General features: G+C 38.7%; 1 protein-coding gene and 1 long non-coding RNA gene across 2 annotated transcripts; both read left to right on the top strand.

The window, feature by feature from the left end:
- The first annotated feature begins 1,291 nt into the window (after positions 1-1,291).
- On the top strand, positions 1,292-1,956 carry LOC124164091. Its single transcript, XR_006865959.1, has 2 exons — positions 1,292-1,424; positions 1,848-1,956. It is a non-coding gene; the product is annotated as an uncharacterized LOC124164091 (long non-coding RNA).
- A 1,325-nt stretch (positions 1,957-3,281) lies between these two features.
- LOC124164281 (transient receptor potential cation channel protein painless-like) lies at positions 3,282-8,571 on the top strand. The gene is made up of 2 exons (XM_046541533.1): positions 3,282-3,476; positions 6,128-8,571. Exon 2 carries the CDS (start codon positions 6,136-6,138, stop codon positions 8,266-8,268), a length of 2,133 nt encoding a protein of 710 aa, XP_046397489.1. The 5' UTR covers positions 3,282-3,476; positions 6,128-6,135; the 3' UTR covers positions 8,269-8,571.
- Positions 8,572-26,546: the final 17,975 nt, after the last annotated feature.

Here is a 26,546-nt window from a genome sequence, read left to right as displayed (position 1 = left end):
AGGCCGCGGAACATTCCTCTTGTGACTCAACTTTTTTTTGAAAAGCAAGCAACGGCGCAGAATAAAATCAAAGAATGCTGCGATTCATTTTTTGTGACCACCTCTGGATTCCATTCTTTTTCCATCTACAATTTCCTTTATCTTTCGGGGTAAACTATGGGACAAGATAATGTTTAAATATTTTCATTTATTTATAACAAAATATAAGTTCTAAAAATACCCAAAAGCCATTTTATTAATTCGCACTGATGAGTGTAAATTAATGTGGAAGATGAATGCTGTAGACGTAGTAGTTTTCCTTAGGTTGAGTTGCAAAGTTCATGAAATTGACAAAACGGCTAATTTTTCGGTGCACGGAGTCATTTATTGCACTGACCGTGTCTACATTTTTCAATTTTTTTGTAATAAAATAAATCAGAATTTAGGATAAAATTTCCTTTAAAATGACGTATAGTTCATTTTTATAGCATGTAGTGAAGCCAGGATATAAATTTGCAAAGTACAGCGGCACATCATTTTGACGCCGACAGTAGAAGAAAACGCTGTCTTCTTGGCTGGCACTCGAATGCATGAGGATCAACGTTGCTCTATATTTTCATATTTCCTCCCTTGATTTTAAACATCATGGAATTTTCTATGTCCTTCCGTAACTGAAATTGAACAAGTACCTTAATAATTTGAGTCCATCGTAACCATCGAGAAACACCTATCTCGATTTTTGTTGTGAAGTTGAGTTTTTATTCTAGGGCGGCCGAATTATCAAAAAATCTCAGTTTCAAGTTATTCAGTCAATGAAATATGGAAATATTATTTATATTAAAGTTATCTTCGCTCACATAGCACACGGGTTTATCATTCCGTTTATTATACTCTTATTTTTCCGTAACGCTCATCCCGACAGACGGCTTGCATCGAGGCTTTTCTTCTAATTTCCTCCGTGGGAATGCAGACGAAAATTTTTTCTGGGGTGTTATTGCACAGAGGAACAATGCACCACTTGTAATTTTTCCTTATTTCACCCACGTTCTCCTTTAAACGCAACGTGGCTCTTCCAAACCTGCAGTTACTGGGCTTGGATCTTGGACTCGTACTGAACTATGACGTCACAGCCAAAGATTAGTGGGGGCGGTATTTTTTAGCCCGCGAAACTCGGGCGACTTTTGGGAGTCATTTTCTAGGGTATAAACTGAATTTTAAGCGGAAAAAAGTATATTGCGGTACTAAGTGTTTACTGTAGTATATCAGCATACTGTTTATAAAAAGTATGCAATTTCCCTATTGCATACTATCACAATGAAATCAACGCCGGATAAAGTTTTTATTTACCGGTTTTGCGGAAAAAGTGGCTCCTTGCAGCACGTAGAGATTTAAAGAAGATGCCTTGGTAAGCATCAAACCATCTCTGCTGCGCTGACTATTTTAATGTAAGTACATGGAACATATTTTTACAATCGCTAGTAAATCAACGAACTTGAGTATCAACAATTTTTAGGACTAATGCAATTAATGAACTACTTCTTTCAACCCAATAGTTATATAAGATTATTTATTACTACGTTCTCACTGTGGTTACAATTTAGGTTGATCTTTGGCTTAACTTGTATATTAAAAATACTATTGATTCAGATCGATTAAGTTGAAATATTTCAAATTACTGTTCTCGCGTTAGAAACCACATTGTTATCAGTTTTTCATGGCATAAAAGTATTAAGTCTCACTATAAATTCACTCGTGCATGAAGGGTTTTACTTGAATAACCATATTAGAGAATATGTGGAACAATTTTAAGTTACCTTAAGTACTTATTACTTAGCTGGTTATTAAATGTTACAATTCTCATTTTCCAGAATTGATGGCGATGGACACTAGACGTTTTCCCTACTACAATACATGTTAACTGTGTTACTAGTACTAGAGAATGTTTTGAGTACATCAATAAATGTTAAATTGCCTGTATGGATTTATTTTATTGCATAGAAAATCATCCACCTCCATACGAATCCCAAATTTCCTGTTGCAGGGGATATGTTATTGATGGTTTGTCAAAAGTCATACGCTAACATGTTTTATCAACTTAGAACTTTGATGGGAGTTCACAGCTGAAATGCAGTTGCCATGTGTGAGTACAATGAATATCTTACGATCGGGTTGACATTTGTTAAATTCTGAATTCCATTTGCACTCATACTGGCATAATCTGGGGATACATTAACTCTGAGCTTTTGATTGTAGTAAGAATTACCTAACTTTCTTGCCCCTTACAGCTGAAGACATCCATAGAGATGTATCATCGCTTTTCAAAATTTACAATGTATTAAATTGATTATGTCAGAATGCCATTGTAACAATTGAAGATTATTGCTATCCAGTATGCCTTTATCTCAGTCATATTTGGCTGGCTGGGAAATACCTTCAGTATGCTTCCCAGATTTATTTGTTTAGGCTGTTCCCTTTTCCTTACTAGCTGAACTGAACCAGTCAGATCAATGAGATTGACTGATCTTTTAGTTATCCTGAGTCTCAGGCTAAGTAGTATAAACCAACTAGTCACTAGAACAGATTAGTTCCAGACCACATAGTCTCCCTGAGAACAGCCCAGTTCCAGAGCAGTATACAGACCAGTTACAGACCAAGCTATACCTGGGTCCAGACCAGTTTACCCACCCGTTGTCCAGACCAGTTGCAGACCAAACTGGTCTGGAGCAATGTTTCAATTTCTTCCCAGTTCCAGACCAGCTACAGACCTTTAGCTCCACCCCTGTTCCAGCTCAGTTACAGACCAAATATTTTTACCTGGGTTCGTTGGTACAGGACAATTTGTAATTTTCAATAGATTCCACTCATACAGCACGAGGGACAATGAGACAACTACAATTTTACTCATCTGTACTCATCACAATAACAACGTTTTGTACACAAAGGTCCACTTCGAGAATTTAAAATGCTAGATTGAATGTTATAATTGTTTCTTGAATGGTGGAACAAAAATATCGATTTGCTCTCCAACCGCGTGAGTCCTCCGAATATAATTAAACAGAAGTAAATTTACTGCATTATTAGCGCTACAGCCGTAAATTATCTTGTGGGCTCTCTGTGAACCGAAAAAATAGGGAAATTTCTACCCTGTAATTTTTCTATTGACATATTTTCTCCATTTTTTCCCTTCCATTTATGTAAAGAATTTCTGTGGTGTTGGCCAACTATCATTAGGACGATCGCTCGGACAATCAATCGAACGGAACAGTTTCGCTCATGTCGATAGAATCGAAAGAAGTCGTTGATGCGATGTGCCAGTAAAGTGTTCGCTTATCTTTCTTCATTTGGAAGTTTTTGTTTCAAGCGTTTCAAGTTTAAAAAGAATTTGGCGATGTTCAAGTCCTTGAGGGTGGAGAATTATGAAGTTTTCTGTGAGATGTTGCTAATGCCGATGAGATTTGTCACTTACTTGTCGCTCGCGTTTGGAGACAGTCTTTAAGGTTGGTAATGAGTCTTGTTCCTCTACACTACTTACTGCTCACGCATTTTCTAGGCAGTACAAATCGTTAAAACCCCGGACTGTTCATTTCATAGATGGTCCAATGTTAAAACTCTTAATGCATGTTTTCAGTGGGAAATTTTGTAAACATACATTTGTTTCTCATCTACTATTGCTACAAAACGAAATCAATTGATGCGGTCCACTGCAAAAATTGAAATAGAGAATTTTTTCGCATTCCTGTCTATCGAGATTAATGGATTTCCTCACGTCCAATTTTCTCGACAGGTCGCGTGTTAAAAGCTTTTTTTTCCTCTTTCCTACATCCAATTATTGATTATGTCTTATTATTTCTGATGTGTTAAATTGAGGTAATTCGAAGCTGTGACTTGTCAATGGCTCGAGTGTTATCTTTCGTAATCAACCTTCGTGTAATTATCTGTCATAATTTCGGGGAGTTGGATTAACCAAGTCATCCCACTAATGGTGCTCTCTTGTGAGCTCTGCGATATCTCGCTGACTACACATTGATCTCGCGAAGTAACATAAGGTTCATATCTGGGCCATATGTGGCATCGTCGTATATTAGTTCTTTTTCGTGTGGTCCCGCGGAAAGCGATAAAGTCGTGGATAAAATGTTTTCATGCCCCAGTGATGGTGCCGTAATAGCTCTGACTGAATGAAAAAGCCTGGAAAACTCCTTAACTGCCTAGAGAGGAAAGAATACGTTCTTTTATATTATTCATATCCTCGGAGTTATTAGGCAAACGTGAAAAATTTTCGAGTAGTCACATTTTAACCATGCTAAATGGTATGGTATGTGTGGCTGAATGTGAGTCGATTAATTGTGCATATGATTTGACTGCAAGCGTATATATTGGTGGCAGAACCAATTTAGATTTTATATTTTGGGCTTCTCTTGTCATGTGACCCCCTAGTCTTTCAGGTAAGGTACTTAAGTAGCATATTTCTGCTTTTTTACATTAGTTATCTATTGAGGAATATAGACCCTTGGCATTAAGTTAGCTGCACACTAGAAGTGGTTGTAAGCTAACACTGATTTGATTAAGGAATGCCTGTATGAACTGTAAGGATACCTACCCTACATCCATTGAAAATCGATCTTGTATACAATTATACTTAATGATGGGAAAAAGACTATACCATGTTGTTTCCAAAGGTATCCATGTTTGCATGTCTCTTCCATTGGTTTGCTAAATATTCCATGAGATGCTTTCATATGTTACATTAATTCTCAGTTTGCTATAATAATAATTGTATGCAGAGAGGTGCCCTCGGGGGCCTTCAGCCAATGGGAGTGGACGAACGTGGGACATTGGGCCCACTGCACCTATAGGGGTCCACTACCCCATTTAAAAGCCCTCCCTCCCACAACACCACCTCAAGAATGTGTCACTGCTAATTTCTGGGCTTTCACAACGGAAGTGTTAGACTGAGGTCAATGTCAGTTGGAGCGCCACGCACGCTGCAGGGCCAATCCTATTTTTTATTTACATCTTTAGTTGTAAATCTCTGCTCTAAATTGGCATCAGGGAGTGGAGTTGTTCATCACACAGAATGTGTGTGTTTTGCACAAAATGGCATGGGCCACCAAGAAATCAAATATGTCCAATGAGGCCACCCAACAAACGTACTTAATGAGAACGAGTCAATCCTATTGAAACAGTGGTTATTTTGTTTGCTTTCCTGATGTGTCGTTCGTATAAATCTGTGCTCCATTTTTCAGGTTAATTAGAGGATGCTTTTTTTAAATATTCATCCATTACCGAAATATAAATATTTGACCTATGATAAAACTCTTGAGTTAAAAATTCTATCTCTTTAGGGATAGGTAAATGTAGACATAAGCAGTGGTGGAAGGGGGCTAGAGCCCCCCCTTCGGTATCCTATTTACACCAGATAGAATGGTAATTTTTTCTGACCCCCACTAACTACTGCTGCTTTTTTTTAACCCCACTTAGCCCCCCCTTGTCCCTATCCTGGATCCCCCACTGGACATAAGAGTGTATTCCTTGAATAATTCAATAGCATAAAGCATATGATAGGTCAAGGAGGAGGGATTCTTTCTATTACCCATCCACTTAACATTGGAAGTTTAGCATCCCCACCAGTGGGTTACCCGTTAACTTCTGTTGGCATCATGTAGGTTACTATGTATTGTATTGAAACAATAAGTTGTATGAATCTAACTTCCCCTCCTGCTAAATGGTGACATCTACATTCGAAAGAATAATGATAAATTTCCTGTCCTGCAGGGAGGCAATTTGGCGAGACCAGCTGGTGGGTCATTATATGCAAACGTTTTAAAAGTACACTGCATTGTCAGGCATTTTCTGTATTTTAGAATTTCTATTTGTTCTAAAAATTCCAGCGTGAAATCTTTGTTGTCAATAAATAAAGCCAGTTTATTTTATTTTCCTTAGTGTCTGTCAAATGTTTTTTTGAAGTTCTCATTTGGGCGTTCTCACTGTTTGAATTTTTTCTTTTGGGGGTCTTAATGAATGTTTAACATTATGCTGTTGCATCTACTTACATTTCCAAGCAAAATCCTTTTCAAATAGGCCCCCCTGTTCTCATTAGCCGGCATTCTCAGTTGTGGATTCACAGAATGTAATTTTTTCTGTTATTCAGGTTAGGAAATGATTTTGGGGATGGAAATGGATGAAGTATCATGTGCTTTGAATGAAGATGACGCCTCCTCCTGCAGTAATCTGGAGCATCTTCCCAGAGCGCTATTTGATGCAATTGACAGAAACGACCTGGAGCGATTTGTTGGCCTGCTGGATCAAGTGTCAGGGGAGCCCATGAGGAAGCAACTGCACAATGGGCGATACACAATGTTGCAGTACACGTGCATTGAAGGTGGGCATCACGAATTTGCTCGAGAGATTCTGAGGCGTAAGTTCTCCCCTAACGAGACGGGGCCGGGAGAAAACCTTCCACCGTTTCTGTTAGCTGCCGAGTATGGTCGCAACAATGTGTTGCAGATGCTCCTGGACAACGAGTGGACCAATCTAGGGGCTACAGACGTCCACCGCGGGATGCAGAGTGGGCTGCACAAGGTGGTGCTGATGGAGCATCGGGGTGGGGAGAATTGCGACCACCTGGCTTGCATGAATGCCATGTTGGCTCTCATTGGTGAGAACGAACGCAAAGCAGCCTCACGTGGCCTCCTGCTCAACGCTCTGGATTTCAAGGGCAACACACCTCTGCACTACGCAGCTGCGAGGTTGAAGAGAGAAGTGGGGGAGTTGGAGGAGGAGATGACTCTGCAGCTGCTCCGAGCGGGAAGCGACATAGGGATTCAGAATGACGAAGAGGAGCCGGCCTTCAGGCGGATACCTGCGGATATTCTAGAGTCCTTCTTGGATGAATGCATCACGACTAACAGGCGGGAGCCATTTGAAAAGGATTTTGCTCTGAAATTCAAGTATAAGTTTTTGATTCCATCGAGGGCACGGCCTGGGGGTATTGTGGGGCAGTTCAATCGCTATGTGGAGGAACCATTGTTGATGTTGAGTCAGTCGGACGATCACCGAAGACTTCTTAAGCATCCGATCCTTGCTAGTTGCATATACCTCATGTGGTTCAGAATAAAGTGGATTTTTTACGCCAATTTCAGTATTTATGCCATCTTTGTGTTGCTGATGACAGTTTACATAATGGACCTCATTGGAAGCACCTCTAACGAGCTGGAGGGTGTTTGCTGCACTTCCGCATTCATGAACATAATGTTATTCGTTTTGACCACCAAAGAGTTCATTCACATATTCATGTCTCTGGGCAAGTATGTGAAAATACCGATCAACATTCCGAAACTATTCTTCATAATTTTAAGTGGGGTTCTTTTGTGGGTTGATACTGATAAGTATTCATTGGCTCAGGTGTCCTCCTTGACTCTGCTTCTCATGTGGATCGAATTGGCCCTAATATTAGGACAGCATCCGAGATTCATCACTTACCTGATTATGTTCAAAACAGTCGCAGTCAACTTCTTCTTTTTCATTTCCACTTACTTCATGATCGTGTTGGCTTTCTCCTTCAGCTTCTACATTCTCTTTCACGATGTGGATTACGAGTTGCAAAGACGATATGCATCGAGACTTGGTGCTCCGGTTCGCTACTTTGCTAGCCCCTGGATGACTTTCATCAAAACTTGCCTGATGATGTTGGGGGAGTTTGAGCTCTCTTCCCTCCCATTTTCGGCATCTCCATTCATCAGCCAAGTGATCTTCTGCGCTTTTGTATTGCTTATCTCTATGGTGCTCATAAATTTGGTGAATGGGTTGGCAGTCAGTGACACACAAGCCATCATGGAGAAAGCTGAAATAATTGGTTATGTATCGCAAATAGAGGTGTTCTCACAGATGGAAGCCATAATGCTTGATGTGCCGAGGTTATTTCATTTGTTTAGATGCTTCTTGATTTGCAGGGGCAGAGAAATATGTCGGCTGAATAAGTTTGGTCCGTGGGGCAAGACGGTTCGTTTGGGATTTTGTGGGTGGACTCACGTGTTCTGGAAATGGAAGGAAATTGAAGTTTTAGTCAATCAGGGAGGGTTGATACAGCGCTGCGCATGCATCAAGTGTGTGCCGCAGTGCATCAATAGGCTCATGGATAAGAGGGTTATCAAGAGGGCCGTGATGATCACATCAAAGAAAGGGAAGAAGCCACACACTCTGGATGACATTCACAAAAGATTGAAGAATGTGGAAAATTTATTATTAAAGCTCAGTAATAGTAGTAACACGAATTCCGCAGGGGAAGGTTGATTGATTTCTCCTCAGTTTAATCAAATCGGTGATACCTTGACCACTTCCATACTATTTAGTATCCAATTTTGTTACGTAGTACCATGACTGATGAGCTCTGAGTAAGCAATGGAGCTGCTGACTTTAATTTCTGTTGCATTTGTACGACTTTAAACTATTATCCTCTGCATTGGTTCACTTGATGTAAATATGCTTTTACATGAATGAGTGAATGATGCACAGACAGTATCTTTAGATAATCAGTGTAAAAATTGCTGAGAATGTACAGAATACATAAGAAATTAAAGGAGTTATGTTAAGTTATTCAATAATTTTCAATTGTTTGTGAAATTTGGTACAACCTATATTTTTAAGGCTGGTATTTATTTGAAAAAAATAGCATTAAGTATAAATTAGCCCTTAAAAAATTATCTGCACAACTTCATTTATAGAAAAAATAAGAATGGACTGGATGTCGTCCATCACTCCTCTGTGGAACAATAAAAGCAAACTGCCACTGCACACATGGTCAGTGGTGGATCTATGGCCGGAATTTTTGACCCCACCTAGTCCCTCTCCTGGATCCATCACTGGACAAGGTATCGACACAGAGTAGATATATACAGAGGGGACATTAGGTGGCTGCACCATAGGTTTCTCTGTAATGAAAAATGCGCACGGCGGCCATATTGAAAATAAGTAAAATTATGCGGTACATTCAAACCAAATTGTGCTAAAGACTTATCATCCACCGAAAAAAGAGGATTTCAAATTCAAAGTAGCCTAATTATTTCTTTATTAATAAAGGTAGAGCAAGGAACACCAAATCGCACGGTTTGGCATTAAAATGTGAAGGAAACACAAACCCTGGTGAAAATGAACTGTTCACGAACCGTTCAAGAAGCATTAAACAAAGTGTTCAGAACCTGTTCGCTAAGTGTTCATGAACTGTTCGGGAACCGTTCACTGACTGTATTTTGGCCCATTGAACCGTGACGAACCGTTCCAATAAGCTGTTCAGCAGGCGTTTCCCAGCTGTTCATGAGGTGTTCAGCTGTTCATGGAGTGTTCAGTAACCGTGCAGGAAGCATTACACAAAGTGTTCAGAACCTGTTCCCGAAGTGTTCATGAACTATTATTGAACCGTTCATGAACTGTATTTTGGCCCATTGAACCGTGACGAACCGTTCCAATAAGCTATTCATGGGGTATTTTCCTGCAACAATGTAGTGTTTATGATCTTGGAGTATAGGTCATGATATAAATTAAATACACATTTGGCCAACGTTTCTGAGATTTATTCTCCTTCCTCAGGGCTCTGTGATAGAAAAGTTTCGTTACCTCAGGATTAAATTTCAGGATTGTAGGCAAGATTATTTATTTCAAATGTGTATTTAATTTAAATCATGACCTATACTCCAAGATCATAAACACTACATTGTTGTAATAATAAGGAAGGTCAGGAGAAGAAACTGTATTCATTGTATTTTCCTGCTGTTCATGAGGTGTTCAGCTGTTCATGGAGTGTTCAGTAACCGTGCAGGAAGCATTACACAAAGTGTTCAGAACCTGTTCCCGAAGTGTTCATGAACTATAATGGAACCGTTCACGGACTGTATTTTGGCCCATTGAACCGTGACGAACCGTTCCAATAAGCTATTCATGGGGTATTTTCCTGCTGTTCATGAGGTGTTTTCAGATGTTCGTGAAGCATTCTTTTAACTGTACAGGAAGCGTTTACCATAATACCAATGATGATTAACATCTTGAAGTGTAGGTCTGACAATAATAATTGTGTAAATAACAATTGTGAGAATAATATGCAAAATTGTTTACCAGCATTTCGATATATTCCTTATACCTTATTCTGGGCTATGAATGATAATGGTTACATTAAATTTATACATGAAGGCAAGGGTGAATGCAGGATATTTTTCTGGGAGGGGCACATGGGTGTGACAGGTGACAGTCTTCTCATATTTGAGATTCAAAGGGTAACAATATGCATAGAAAAATTACTGTACAATATATTTTCTTTATCTTAACAAGATACTTATTTATATAAAATTACGTAAATGATTGAGACTCCCAATTAAACAAAAAGAATACTAGAAATCTTGTCTATTTTTCAAGCGTCTAGGGGGGGGGCACGTGCCCCCCCCCCTAAATCAGCCTATGCATAAAGGAATGAAAGGTTATTACTATGTTTTGTTACAATAAAAGAATATACCTATGTAAATAGAATTCAATTTTACATACATAATATGCCAAAATTCTTGTCTCTCCTTTTGCATTTGTGTACAATTGAATTCTTTCTGTATTTTTTGTGACCTACAATCCAAGACATTAATCATCATTGGTATAATTGTAAACACTTCCTGTAAAGTTAAAAGAATGCGTCATGAACATCTGAAAACACCTCATGAACAGCAGGAAAATACCCCATGAATAGCTTATTTGAACAGTTTGCAACGCTTCAATGGGCCAAAATTCACTACAAGAACGGTTCCCCAACAGTTCATGAACACTTCTGCTACAGTTTCTGAACATTTTGTGTCACACTTTTGGAATGGTTCTTGAACAATATATTTTCACCAGGTATGCAACCTTTATCATTCATAACAATTGTATATCATTCTCAGACCTATACACCAAGACATTAATCATCATTAAATAATTGAGGTCAAGAAAAAGAAATCCATTTAATAATACCAGTGCTTGATCAGGAAGCTGTGGTAGATATGTTTACAAACTGTAGCTAGGCTGAACTGAAGTGTTGCATACCAATGAAACTAAACTGTTCAGGAAGAGCTCTCAAGTCTTTGGGAATTAAGATTTTCAATCTTCTGGGGTTATTTGCAGTACTTTAATTATTGCACAATCTCAGGATTGTGTTTGAAAGTCACACATTATCACCACTTTATTTACTTTGCTCACATTATTGTTGTAAATGCATAGCAACCTCAAAACATTTGTACTTATATATTTACACTTTTATTAAAACTGTCAATGTAAATATATACCTATTACCCTCATTATACCAATTTGGCAATTTTTGCACATTTCACCAATAACTCAGCATAAACATTCACACGGAGTTAAAGCACTTTTGAATTTTTGAACATATTAGCCCTAATTTTAAATGTCTTCCCTTATAATGCACTCATTCATGTTTCTTTTAATTCATGCTTATCATTTATGCAAAATAGTGAATCATGAATAGCATTAATTAAATTTTACATTTAGTAACTGTGGAAGAAATGGGTTGGGCTATTGAATTTAATAATCTGTTCAGGAAGCGTTCTTGGCCAACTGTGCTGAAGCCGTGCACAAGACGTTCCATTCATGGGCCTTTTGTGGGTAGAGCGTGCGAACAATTCCCAAACACTTCATGAACGGCCTAGGAAATTTGTCAAGTTCTAAGTCAATATCTGATCCTAATTTTGCTTAGAAAATTATGAACACAATGATGGTTGTTTTCCTTAATTCATGATGATATGTTAATGATCATCAATTATGTAAAATAGTGAATCATGGCTAAATTCATTTATTAACTGTGGAGGAGATGTGCAGAACTAAAATATCTGTTCATGAAGCGTTCATGTCCAACTGTGCAGGAGCCGTGCACACGGCGTTCCATTCATGGGCCGTTTGTGGGTACCAGGTTAGAGCGTGCGAACAATTCCCTAACACATCATGAACAGCCCAGGAAATTTTTCAAGTTTTAAGTCAATATCTGATACTAATTTTGCATAGAAAATTATGAACACAATGATGATTATTTTCCTTATGTTTAATTATGTAAAATAGTGAATCATGGATAAATTATTTCATTTAGTAATCGTGGAGGAGATGCGCAGAACTAAAATATATGTTCCTGAAGCGTTCATGTCCAACTGTGCAGCAGCCGTGCACAAGGCGTTCCGTTCATGGGCCGTTTGTGGGTACCAGGTTAGAGCGTGCGAACAATTCCCAAACACTTCATGAACGGCCCAGAAAATTTGTGAACCGTTTGCACAGTACGTGCACAGCTTACGAACAGTTAAGCGAACAGTTCATTTTCACCAGGGAAGTGATGATGATGTACTTTCATAAGTTGACAAATGCAGTGCACTTATTTTTCGTGACTTTAAAAAGATGTAACTAGAGTTATCTGGTGACTATATTTTTCCCCCTTAATATATTCCAGCTAAAAATTAGGTCCATACCATCTGCTTACCTACCCACCATCAGCTTTACCCTTCGAAAGATTGACTAATAGCATATAATGTGATATCGTGGATTTCTTCACTGGATTTTGCAGTTTTTTCCTGGAGCAAAATTTTAGAATTTTATTTACTGAATTTATGGGGTTCTTAAAGATGTGTTTACTTAAGAAATGCTATCAGAAAAACAAAAAAAGTAAGTTTAAGAGTAAAAATAATTGATTTACCCCAGAGTTAGAAAGCATTAGAAATAAAATTATTTCATTACACTGATCTTATAAGATGAAAATGACAGAAAGCTACTGTTACAATTACATGGAAAGAAACAGGGAAAATTAAGGGCTCTCTGAAGCAGTCTATATCACTGGATACTTTTAACAAATTCTTTATAATCTGTGGAGGATATCATTACCAACTATACTGACCAAAGTATCGCTCTTTAGCTGCTAAGAAAAAAACTGAAAGTAATCACCAGTTTCATTAGAAGTGGATAACACCCTGTGAAGTCATAACAATAATAAATTCACTTAATATCTCAAACTCCAAGGATATATATGGTCTTTATAACAACTTACACAAGAGTATAAAAGAAAATGTTGCCGAACCACTCTGCATTATTTTCAATACATGCCTTCAATCAGGGGTCTTTACTATGTCTCTCAAATATTCAAGAGTGATCCACATTCACAAGAAAGGGGCTAAGGATAACCCTCAGAATTATCATCCAATCTCCATGATACCAGTCTTGGGCAAAGTTTTTGAAGCTCTGATCAAATCCCAACTATATCTTTTCCTAGAAAACAATAGTCTGCTCTTTAATTAACTGCTACACCTGAAGATGACCAGAATAAGGAAATGCTAAATGAACTAAAAGAATCAAAAGCATACAGCATTATATACAGAAGAGATGTTATGATATATTAAAAACTTCTCACTTCTAAGTTCACATTCCATTCCGTACGTACCCAATGGGTGTATAGGAGAGATTATATCACATACTCTGTCAGCAAATGCTCCATTCTTCCTGAAGCTCATACAGTAAAATAAAACTATACCATACTTTATAAACCTTGTCTTTTTGCGAATAATGAAAGGATGAGGGTAGAAGTAAACAAAACAAACCACGAAAATAATCACAACCCATGTTATTTAAAACATATGAACATTTATTTAAGTTTAGTTTCTTCGATCAGCAATGTAACTCAGAAAAAAATGAAATTACTTACCTCACAGGGTCTTTAGAGAAACTGAAGAAACTCAACTTTGCTTCCGTCATGCCCGCATTATTTTTGCAGTTAATGGCTGAACACCAAGCAAAACCTTTTCTTCTCGTCTTATTTTCCACTTCGTTCATTTTCAACGTTTCTTTAAAACACTAGCACACTACGTGAAAGCATTCAAGAGTGGAGGAATATAACAAAAATTGTGCGACAATGCTCCACGCCAAGCGCGAATGATAGCAACTCAAGCCACGTATCCTTATTTAGAACATGGTGAAATGCGCAATGAGCTTATTACCGCCTTCAGCCGTTTTGTCCTCTCTGTATATTCCTACTCTGTGGTATCGAGTTGTTTCTTCGCCACATAATCTTTGTCTATTCCAAATTTTACTTCTCAATTCCATTCTATATCTATGTTATTTTCTATTCGGAGGTGTCTTCTTTCCTGTCGATTCAAAATGGACCAAACCCCTTCATGCTAATTTTTGCTCTCAACCCTTTTGCTACGAATGACGAAAATAGGCGGCAGGACGTTTCTTGACTCGGGAGACGAAAGCAGCAAATTTTCATTGGAGATATTTCCACGCAATCGATCGAGTGCTGAAAATATGTTTCCTTGCTCTCCCCTTTTATGGAGGTCACGAAGGTTGGCGAAGTCTTAGTTTCGGAACTCAAAAATGTGGGAATCAGGCCGTACCCTTGAAATCTGGGAGCATGCACCCAGACCCTTCGTCTTTTATTACCCCTCTTTGTGGTATAGGATCATGGTCGTACAATTGTTCATTCAGTCAGTTTTCGAAATGTGTTTGTTCTTTTTAAAAAAAATATAAACTAAGAATTGAAATCTTTATCTTTTGAGCAGCGTTCACAATTTTTAGATGAAATTCTATGATAAATATTAACTTATACTTTGATTTCAGTATAAGCATCAACTTGAAAATTGTTGCTGCATTAAATTTGTTAATATTGATGGTAGAGCTTTGTTCAAAATTTGACAATAGGGTGGTTTCCTATTATTTTTTATCGCCTAACCCAGTAATCCAGGCCTCCACGTAGAGGTGCACAACAAGCAGGCACAAGTCACGAGTTATTTTCTCCTCTGATACATATAAAGGGAACTCCTTGTAGAAAAGAAATATATTGTCAGGCAATGCAAAGCTGGTCATCCATCTAAATTGGTGCTAAGCCCCAGGCTTTGCAAAATGACATCCCTCGCAGAGGAACAATGCCCAAAAATATTACGGTTAATTCGAAGAGTTGTCTGTAGTCCTTGCTCTTTTTTGTGACTTTTTTTTCCTCCAATGCAAATTTCATAATATCTGTGACTTCGTCCTGTAATCTTTTCAAGAACGCCTGTCCTGCATGCCTGATTTGTAATTTTCCATATTCATCACAGGAATTGCATTGGTACAATGGACACATGGATCACAGGGGAATTGTCTCTAAAGTGGCACTGATTGGAACAAATTCCAAGAACATGTCAATGCACACTGGTGGATGGTCACTGGGAAATAATCACTGTAAAAGCTTCTTTATGGGGTTGGAAAAGAAGGGGGATTCATTCACAGGATTTCATTATCCTGTGGCCGAATCATCAATGCATGCACCCATGAAGTACCGCTCACCATTGTGCCCACGCCAATCCTTCATTTCTCCCCCTGCACTCCTATCCTCATTATTCCCTCGGTTCCTCACCAACTTCTCCCTCTGCTGATCAAAGATCCATCAAAACTTGGAAATCCACCCAACCTAAGGCCTCTCCTCCCCCTCCTATCTATTGACTCTCAACTAACCCCACCTTCTCCTGATGCAAAGAAATAAAATCTCATAAGTTGAAACCCAGAGCTCGTACAATGACAAAGAAATACATGCAAGAAGAAGCACCTTAAAATACCATTGAGATGGTTAGCTCTCAGAAATGATTCACTGAATGTAGATAGAAGTACTTGGATATAAGATTTAGATATGGAGAATGAACCACTGCTACTAAGCCCATTTTGGCAATAAACAGTGATAAATATAGCATTCAAGGTTATATTGCTGAAGTTTAAAGTTTATCCAAAGAATTTTATGATGAGTGAGAATGATCAGCAAATAATGAGAGTTGTATGAGAAAGAAAATGATCAACAAATATTGAGAGAGTATGCCACCCAAATTGTCTGACTGGGGTGGTGCGCGCTCACTTCTGGTGCGATATTTTGGGAAAACTAAGGGCAGAAATGAAAGAAATTTGAGGTGATACTTAGCAAGTGTCCAATAAGTTGAATTTCTGAACTTTAAACGATGTGGCATATTTTCCGATATGCGATTGCAAATTTAAATTTACAAGATTTTTTTCTCACCAAATGGATCAAAACTGGGGGGCGTCCCAAAAGAAAATCGAAAACTTCAAAAATAAGGACCTCCCTAGTGTACAGCCAACTCCTTATTATCCAGGGTAATGGAAGGGAGAGATGGAACGAAGAATCCTAACTTTCTTGTAAATTTCATAATTTAAGTAAATCAAACAATCTTTTGTTATTTACACACATTTTTCATGATTTAATTTTGTTATTCTAGATTGCTTTTCCTAGTCATTAAGAGCTTTATTTTCTTGACCTCTATCTTTTTAGCGGTGATAGTTCGAAAATAGGTACTTGTATTCCTACTGCTCCATATGATACCTGGTTTCTGAAAACCATGTATCTATGTGGCTGCGATATCAGGGATTCAGAAATGTGGTTTCCACGAATGCTTCAAAACCACTTCCTTTGGTCGGAAACTACACTGTCGGGCACCACACCACGTAGTTGCATCTTGCACAAGTTGTTTTGGTGAGGAAACATATTGGTGAAATCCTTGAACTTATCAAGAGAGAATAACAAGAAATTTAACATGTTCCTGATGAATTACTTAAAAAATCACGTAATATCGCAATAAAAGTGGTGGTTGAGTAACAAAGTACTACAAATCACTCAAAATTATCAACTATTACAATATTAGAAATATTATTCGCAAAATTACGGGAACGGGAAAACTTGTGAATAAAGAATTTGGTGCTTTATTGCTATTGAGGAATTTGAGGCCTTAATATGCGTGGCTCCGACAACTGATGGAGAAGTCTGGGAAGAAGGATGAAAAGTTTACTCAAGATGTAGTTGCGGATGCGGAAGAAGGTGTGGAATAGTGATGGCATAAACGACTCTTTTTGGTGAGCTGCCTCACCGCTCACAGCACACTTCAGAGTGCCGCCCGCACAGAGCGACTCAAAAAGGTGTTTCTCGGTTTGGGGGAGGGGAAATGAGGGGTCATGAGAAAGGGAGGGGAAGGTGGATAGGGGGGGGGGGCTTGAGCGAACATTTAAAATGCAAAATTTCCTTCATCACTATATGAAATATTTATTTAAAATTAATCACATGTTGGCATAAAGAAATAAAGTCTGGGAAACTTTCTTCCCTGAAAGTTTATTTCGTCTCTCAGTAATAATTTGTCCAGCTTTAGAAAATATTCTTTCGCTGGGAACTGAGCTACCAACGACACAAAGCACCTTTTTTTGCCACATTACATAGTTCGGGGTACTTTGATTTATGTTTACTCCACCATTGCAAAGAGTTAGCAGTCCTATTCAGAAGAACCTCACTAAGGTAATTGTTCACTTCCACAATGCCGCTTACTCGAGAATTTGGCTTTTGCGCTACTCCTGCCACACATTCGTCAAAACCTTTCCAAATATCAGATGTTCCCGCGTTGTACGCATTAAAAATTCTTTAGAAGCTGATTTTATAATCGGTTACGGTCCAACTCGACGATTGGAATTTGATTTACTCTCCTCTCCTCCTCCTCAAAGGAGTAAAAGGTCGGGGTGGGAGGAGTCGGGGTTCGCCATCGGGCCCGCGACCAGCAACACCGCTGAATGAACCCATGGGTATGCAACTTAATTTTAAACGTAGTGTATTCGAAACTTTAAAATTTTTCTTACTGATTTTTGTCTAGTAATGCTTAACAGGAGATATAGCTTACCATTTCTGCAGATACGTAATATCTTTCATGGAATATGGACAATATAATTTGTCTCCCGAGCTTAGAGATAACAGTTTCAAAAAATTCTGTTGCAACAAAATATTCTCTCCGAAACAACATGATCATATTAACATTTCATACTTAATTTCCTCGATTAATCTTAGTTGTTGGTGTTAGAACAAATTTTCACTTTGTCTCGTTTTATTTTCATAAATTTGCCGTTTCCGAAAACTTGTACATGAGCATCTTCCACCATTTTTCTTCCACGATGCATGAAATATGCATGAGAGATAATTACGATAAGATTATTTAGAGTATTACCCAGAAAATGGATCGGGATAATCTTTCAAGCGGCGTGAAAAGGTGAGCAGTGGGCTATCCGCGAATAGTGCCATGTGCTCCCTTTGATCCGCCAAACGTGCGATAAGCCTAACACGGAAAATGTTGGTGGAAGGAGTCGCGTGCGCATGGAGTCCGAATATCACCGCAGTCCGCACACGACTCCAACCCGCACATTGTGCGATGAGGGAGTCGTGAGCGCCGGGATTCTGACTTCGCCGCGCACAGTGTGCGCGAAAGGAGTCGTGTGCGCTTGGAGTCCGACTCCCACCGCGCACGACTCCAACCAGCACAGTGTGCGCTGAGGGAGTCGTGTGCGCTTGGAGTCCGACTCCCACCGCGCACGACTCCAACCAGCACAGTGTGCGCGGAGGGAGTCGTGTGCGGTCTGCGGAGGGGAGGGAGCCGTGTGCGGACTGCGGAGGGGAGGGAGTCGCGACTCACCAAATAAGACTCTCTCGCCTCACAGAGCTGCTGAGCCGCACATTTGAGCTGGCTCACTCGCACAGTGCCCATCACTAGTGTGGAATGAGGGGCTGCGAGAAGTGAGTGAGCACATAGTTGGCACTGCTGGTTGGGAGCAGCATGCCTGATGGAGAAGCAGATCTTCCACCCATGCAAGCAAGAACTCAAGAGAGAAATGAGTGAACTCTGGAGGAAGCAGTCCTCAGCAGCAGCAAGTCACCGTAGGTGTTGCGATACCCGCAATTCAATGCTTCATCATAATTGGTAACTTTTACAACGTTTATATAAGTTATAACAATGTTATGCAGCTGCAAGGTCACGCGTTGAGATTGCCTACCCTCCGCCTACACCCAGGCGGTGGCTGACTCGCTAGCATTAACACGTACCGGCTAGATAGCAATAACGCAAAGAACGACAATTTCTAATGGGATCTTATAGCCATTGGTATATAGCATTATTTAGAGTGATTTTTCTTGATATATAATTGCTTTCAAATACTAGATTTTAAATGGCAATCTCTCAGTCTTTAAAACCTCGTTTTTTATCAAGTTCAATTGTTTAAATAGACTTATAAAAAATATATGTCGATGTAGGATTGCGAAACCTTAAAAGACATGTGGAAACGTCCGTATAGTTATAGATATTTTTATCACATTTTGCGCCTACTTGCGCTTTTTGACAATAATGCCCTTTTTGTTCCATGAAGCTAACAAACGAGAGCCGTTGAGACACGGGCCTGGGGGCATTTCCTCGGACGATGCCTGGAATATTGGGATAAATTACGCTAGAGAAGAAATATTTTTGATTTTAACCATTGTAGTTTTGTACAGTAAACATTTTTATTAATATTTATTGTATACTTATTACATGGATTACAATTTTTTACATTTTTATATCGATAGGGAAATCATGTCGCATTCAGAGAGATTCAAGGTACCGCCCGTGAATCGCATGATTTTGTTATAATTGCTGCGGAAGAAAAGACTATAGATGATTTATTAAATGTGTAGAACATAAATTAGGATTTGAAAGTTGTAATGAAGGTACCTCAAAGGACATGGGGAATATTGTGATGCTATTTTAAAGTAATTTAGATAAAAAGTGGAAACAGTGCTCCAGAAATTACGACAGATTTTGTTAGATGTGCCCAGTCTCTTTTGAAGGATGTATCGAAAGTAGAACCTTGTTTTGCAAGCCAGATTTCATTGCCAAGCTCTGGGAAAAAAGATGCGGCTGCAATTATAAAAGACATAACTGAAAACATACCAAAGAGAGCTACCAACTATAAGAAGGCTTAATTGTCTTCACCTATGATTCCAATACCATATTCATCATTAGAAGCTTTGTCCTTTTCCATGGAAAATACCTACTAAGCAAAAGCGCGTAAACATCAGAAGAGAGGCCAACCAGAGACGGTGCGATATTTATCCTTCATACAAGATAAATTTGAACTCAAAGTTGTCTTGCTATCCCCCATCACAAGAACTGACCATTACTGATACTAAGGCCGAGGTCAAATTACTGGATCTAGTGAATAACACTATTTTGGCTCAGAAAGATGTTGTTGCCGCTTTCCTTAGGTCTGGTAATGAATTCAATCTAACGATGATATTTAATTGGGGTTAAAATCGGAGTAGTGGGCACAAGCAATATAAGCAAAGATTTGTATTTTGGAAGGAATCAGGTCCAGTGGACGATTCCTACATGTTTTCCATATCTATGTTGCCTCTTCAGCTAAAATCAAATGATAAAAACTACATCTTATGGCAGAATACCAGGCCATCTTCGATCAGGTATTGTAGACCCATTAATTTATTTCTGGAAGATGAAAGTTAGGAGATAACTGTGAAAGAAGTGCAAAAGATAGAGGCGCAGATCTCTCGACTGATGCCCTTGGTCATCGAAATAAACGGGAAGAAATACATAGTATCAGAATTTTGACGTTAAAAGAATCCTGACATTTCATCAGGCATTACTGGAGTAGAGGTGGAATTATTTCAATGGTTTGGAGCAATGCTTAGTGCACTTTCCTGTGGTTTCTCCATAAGTACAAGTGAATTTGAGAAATATAAAAAACAGATAAAGTATAAATGTGTCATACTCATGGTATTATATGCCTTTCACGGTACATGAAATGTAATTAATGAGACAAAAGTGATTGATTGCCCCCATTGGATTGCATTGCATTGCATTGCATGAGTTAACATTGGAATGCTTTCCGAATAGGCCCAAGAAGCAATCATATTCGGAAATTCAAAGAAAATCTGGTGCTAAAATACTCAAGGAAGGACACAATGAGAGAGATGTTTTTAACCTACTTTTAGTCACATCTGATCCTTATGTTTCCAGTATTAGTTCGTTGCACCCAAGGCATTGTCATTCCCTCCTGATGTATGTCAGACAGCTTCTCAGGGAACCAATATTACCTGTACCTAATGAAATGAGTAATGTTGAAGAGATGGAGGATGTGGAGTCGGTAAATTTTGGAGATGAAGGGAATTGGGAGAGTAATAATGATGAAGGTGACTAATATTCCGCTGTTCACATTCTGTGAAAAACGATTTTATGTGTAAATCCTGTATTTATGAGTATATTTTTAACATATTTTGTTCATTAAATTAATAACAGCGCATTACTATGGATTTTTAATTATTTTCTGCATATTTTTCTAAGTGTTGAGTAACATAAAATTATTTTGTAAATTAAATTTTTTATTTTTATTTTTTTTATTTAATCATAAAAACCACCCTAAAAAGACCTATGATAGTGTTATTTTGTGTTTTTGTCTATAATTTGGCAATTCTGAATGTTTTAACGACGAAAGCTCTGAGCTTTTTGGGAAAAATAATTTTGTCCCGCTAGATTCGCAATTGGGACCACGGTGCAGCTGTGGCAAACCTGGTCACTTGGGCTCCAAGTTCTGGTTCCGAGGTCTGAACAAGGAAAGTCAGAGTAACAGCAGGGGATTAATGTGTAGCAAAAGTGGTGGACCTACCTCATTGAGTGTTCTTGCTGGTTTGGCAGCTGGTAACGAAGGTATGAACTGGTGCATGTGGATTCAGGGCTTTCAGGGAATAAAAATGTGCTTGTCAATTATAAAAATACTGAGATTCAGAATGTAAGCTATGCTGGTGATCAAAAACTGACCGCCAAAGAGATGAGCGATATTGTGTTTTGTAATTAGAGTGGGATTGATTTAGTGGGGATATGAAATTTCATGTACACACATTATATAAATATGTACCTAACTGCTAATTTTATTTCTGTGAGCATCTTATTCCAGTCGTAGTTAGTTGCTATTTTTGACAATAATGATTGTTATATTTATGATCAAAAGTGGGTGAATGTGAGTGCTGAAGTGATCGCTATGTATGCTAAAAGGATTGTCTGCTTTTTAGTGTATATTTTGTGATAGGACAGTGGTGCCATGTGGGGAGAAGAACGTGTGGCTGTATTGTCGTCGGACTGTTAGTGAGTATGAGCTCATGTGTGAGCCCATTAGAATGGTGAGTGAGAGTGAGCTCATGTGACCAATAAAACGCTGATTAAAACCACCTGAGGTTGTTCTTAAAGAGAGATCTTTTCCTGGGGACATGGCTCTCACAATGATCTCACTGCTATTTACTGCTGAAGAAATTAATGCTATATTTAAATCTCAAAATTTGCTACAAGCCATTTTCATCCTTCAAACATGCTAAAAATGGCTTCAAAAAAGATTTGGAAAAAATATAACATCTTTCAAGGAGTTTTATGAGTTGGGTGATATATTTGCAGAATTAGATTTGGGCTGTGGAAGAAGAAGGGATTAGTACGAAACAAATTAAAGGACATTGAATTGGCTGCACTTCTGGAGGAAGCTAATATTTTTCCCCCTGCAAAAAGACTCCTCATTTGAAGTGTTTTCCCATCCACTGCAGCAATAGTTGAATGAGCTTTCAGAAGGTATCCTTCGAAGGGTAAAGATCTGAAGTACAATGGGAGAGGACAGGCTGACTGGCTTGTATTTGATGAGCGTGCGTTGGAAATTCTGTTAGGAAAATCAGGACTGGATAGGGACTAAAGTATTGAACAAGTTTTCTCTAAACCCATGAAAAATGATATTAATTTAAGACATGCAGCTAAAATAAAAATATTATTTTTTCACGCTTATAATTTAAAAAACTAATGGATTGCTGTTATAATTTTCTTAAAATTTTGGTGTTGTTCATCTTTTCTGTTCTAAAATGTTATAACTTGAGCAACATAATGAAGATACACTTTTGTATGTTCCACAAGAGTTGTGGAACATACAAAAGTGTATAATAGTGCACAACACTCTTGTGGAACATACAAAAGTGTATCTTCATTATGTTTCCTGTCAACAAGTTCCACCAAATATCGCCTTCCAACCGTAAGCTGAACTTGAGCAACTTTGGCTTGCCCCCTTCCCCATAGTTTTGATCCTGATTTCACGTCCTTGAATAAGTGAGATCCACTAGAGTGTGGTGCTCAAACCTCACAAGATACAAGACAGAGACTTCATGGTATATTCCATTCAGAAATATTTTGCTTCATTCTGGAAATAATTTCGACACAGTTGTGAGTAAAAATGACTCTAATTTACTTTATGTGTTGTAATATGAGTCTTCAATGTGACCTTCTACAGTTGGGAAATCCTGAAAGTTATCAGTGATTACTAGGGACATGCAAAAGTCGCAAATGCGATAACGCGAATTTTAACGCGAATTCCGGGATTTTCCCGCGAAATACGCGATTTCCGGGGTTTTCCCGCGAATACGCGAATTTCGTGTTAATTGCGATTTTCTCCAATTCATGGGCGATTTTCACTAACTCAGACGCAATTTTCACAATTTTTTTCTTCAGCTCATGCTCCTCCCACGAAATTATTTTTCGAGACGTAGATTTAAGGCGTAATTTTTTCACTGCATTGGCCGCTTTCCGACGCGGCGAATTTCCATGGGCCGCCGTTCACGGCACAGCGCCGTGAGATGTCTCGTTAGAAAGTGGCCTGAATTTCACGGAACCGTGCCGTGAACGGCGGCCGGCGAAAAGTCGTTGCGTTTGAAAGTAGCCTCAAGGTAGCACGATGTGTATTTCACGCCATAAACGGCGCACCGCCGGGCCGGATTGAACCTTGCATTGCTGACCGTCAACAACGCCGTGCCGTCAACTGCGCGAGTCGACTCGCTTGCAGACATGCATTGTGACCAATGGTTATTTAAAAGCACAGTGCCGTGCCGTTGACGACGGGCGGAGCAAAGCAAAAGTCTGAAAGCGGCAAAAAGTGGCTGTGCGCCGTCTATTCCGTGAAATACACACGGAGCTACATTGTGGCAGCTTTGTGCCAAAACGACTTATCGCCGGCCGCCGTTCCCGGCACAGCGCCGTAAAATTCAGGCCACTTCCCGACAAGATGACTCTCTGGATTTCACGGCGCTGTGGCGGGAACGGCGGCCCGCGGAAATTAGTCGCGTCGGTGAGCGGCCAATGCCGTGAAAAAATTACGGCTTAAATTTACGCATCGAAAAACAATTCCATGCAGAGCAGAAGGAAAAAAATGATGAAATTCGCGTCTGAGTTGGTGAAAATCGCCCATGAATTGGAGAAAATTCATGGTTTCCACAAAGAAACACCCTCGAGGAAATAAGGCGACTTGTTTGTCCGGAGGATGTCTAAACCGCATTCACGATGTCTACAAAGTAGCCAAAATGCCATTGGAATCTGGGAATCTGATGGTTGACTTAATACAATTACTGGAGGGTTCAAACTATCAAATACTCACATTCTATAAAGAGTTAACCCTTTCGCTACTAATGACGAAAATATGCGGCAGGACGTTTCTTGACCCGGGAGACGAAAGGCGAAAATTTTCGTCTGAGATTTTCCTACGCAGGCCTAATGCCGAAAATACGTTTCCTTGCTCTCCTCCTTTTATGATATTTGTGGGTTCGCAAAGTCTTAGTTTCGGGACCCAACACAGGCCAACACCATGGACTGGCAAAATCTGTAACTTCCGAAATCCGGAAGCATGAACCTAGACCCTCGTCTCTTATTACCTCTCTTTGTGGCAAGGGACCGCAGTCATACACTTGTTCATTCAGTTAGTATGCGAAATAAATATATGGTTCTTTCTCAAAAAATATAAACGAAGAATTGAATTCTTAGTCTTTTGGCAGCGTTTACAATTTTTAAACGAAATTCTACCTGAAATATTAACTTATATCTCGATTTCAGTATAAAATCAACATGGAAATTGTTAATGCATTTAATTCGTTAATGCAGATGGTAGAGCTTCATTCAAAATTTTAATATTCTCAGAATAAATCGAGGAATTCAATTGAAAGTCTGCAATTTACATGCAAGCAACAATCATCCATATAGCTAATTCACATGAACAAAGCATGAGTTGACAGCAAACCAATGCTGCTGGTAGGGTTGTAAACCACGAAAGGAGGGAGACCAACTACCCTCAGAGTTCAAGATAATGCAAAATGCCCACTAGGAAGGATCAGAAAAGGTTGGTGTTGAGAGTGTTTGATTATCTGCAAGACCTTTAACAGATGTCCAACATAAATGCTCCATACAAAGGGGACCGAAGAGTCTCATGGAGCGCAGTACCGCATTCATCTTAAGGAGAGAACTCCACCATTTTGAAAGAGTTAAGGAAGTTAAAAATGAGCCTCCAGAAAGTTCATAAGAGTACTTTTTTTTTTTAGATAAAACCACTTATTACATCTGCAAAACATGAAAACCTCTAAAGCAGCTGCTGTAAAGTCAATACCTATGCAGATGGCTGAAAAAGCGTCAACCTAACTTAGTTCTCTTATGGTAGAAGACCTAAGCAGAAAAATAGGTATTTGAAAAGATCTCAGTTTTTGATCCCCAAGAAGTTCCGTCTACAGACATGAACCCTGACTTAAAAACAAAAAATTCATGGCCTGAAATCAATGGAGACAGAGAAGTTGGAGTTGGGAGAATTATAGAAATTACTACAAAAGTAAAATTCCCGGGGTTCAATGGATGTAATTAAAGCAATCCAGGAGCTCAAATGTCTGAGACATCGTTTGCATCTAAGTGCCTTTAAGCAATTTGGATCCCTTCTGCAAACATGGACTGAGAAAGATTTCTTTCCTGCTATAGCACTGTGTTAACAGATATGAGAACAAAAGTAAAAGATGACAACTTGATCACAATAGCAATATTTCATTTGAAATTACAGACATTTAAAAGTAATTTCTCTCTATGTAAGCTAGAGATATGGTTACGCGAAGGATAAAATATGTAAAATAGGTTAATTCAGTCAATACTCCATGTATATTATTGCTTTAATTATTCCCGATCAATAATATCCTAAATTTAGGGCAATGGGTGGGCCACTGGATGGATGGCTCTCAATCAACATAAATTATTTTGCCGTTAAAATAACACCGATTTCAGGGCAAAATAACATCGCTTTTGTAGAAAAATAACACCACTTTTGGCTATAAAATAACCCCACCTTTTGCATGTCCCTAGTGATTACTATTGACACAATCACAATGCTTTTATTTTTGTTGTAACACCTGGATTCAGGATGAAATTCAACTTTATCTGTAATAAAAAAACAAACGAGAGGTTTCATGCTACAGCAATTGCAACTGAAGTGTTTCTCTTTTAGTCTATGATATAATAAGAAACCTAACATCTCCTCACTGCTTGTTGAAATGTTAGTCGTCATTAAGCATTGTGATTGGGGGTTAGTGAACATTTGAGTAAAATGTATGAAGACATCATTTTCGTATGCAAAAAGATTCTGATTTTTCCGTTTGGTAACTCAATTGTATTCAACTATAGGAGATTGAAAATCACATATACATAATGCTGCTCATGACCATACGTCATTACATTACTTCATTTATGTCTATTGCACCACTTTGCGAGGGATAAAATGAGAAATCAATCAAAGGCACAAGCAAACACTGTATGTACACTGTACCACTTGGTTCAAAAGATACGTTTTGCATCCAAGTTGATCATGCAGGATGTTGACTGGGTGTTTGGATTGGAGGAATATATATAGCAATGAACTTA

Source organism: Ischnura elegans, chromosome 8, assembly GCF_921293095.1.
Source record: "Ischnura elegans chromosome 8, ioIscEleg1.1, whole genome shotgun sequence".
Lineage (NCBI taxonomy): Eukaryota > Metazoa > Arthropoda > Insecta > Odonata > Coenagrionidae > Ischnura > Ischnura elegans.
The sequence above is the reverse complement of the archived record's forward strand: the minus strand, read 5'-3'. Positions and strand labels throughout refer to the sequence as shown.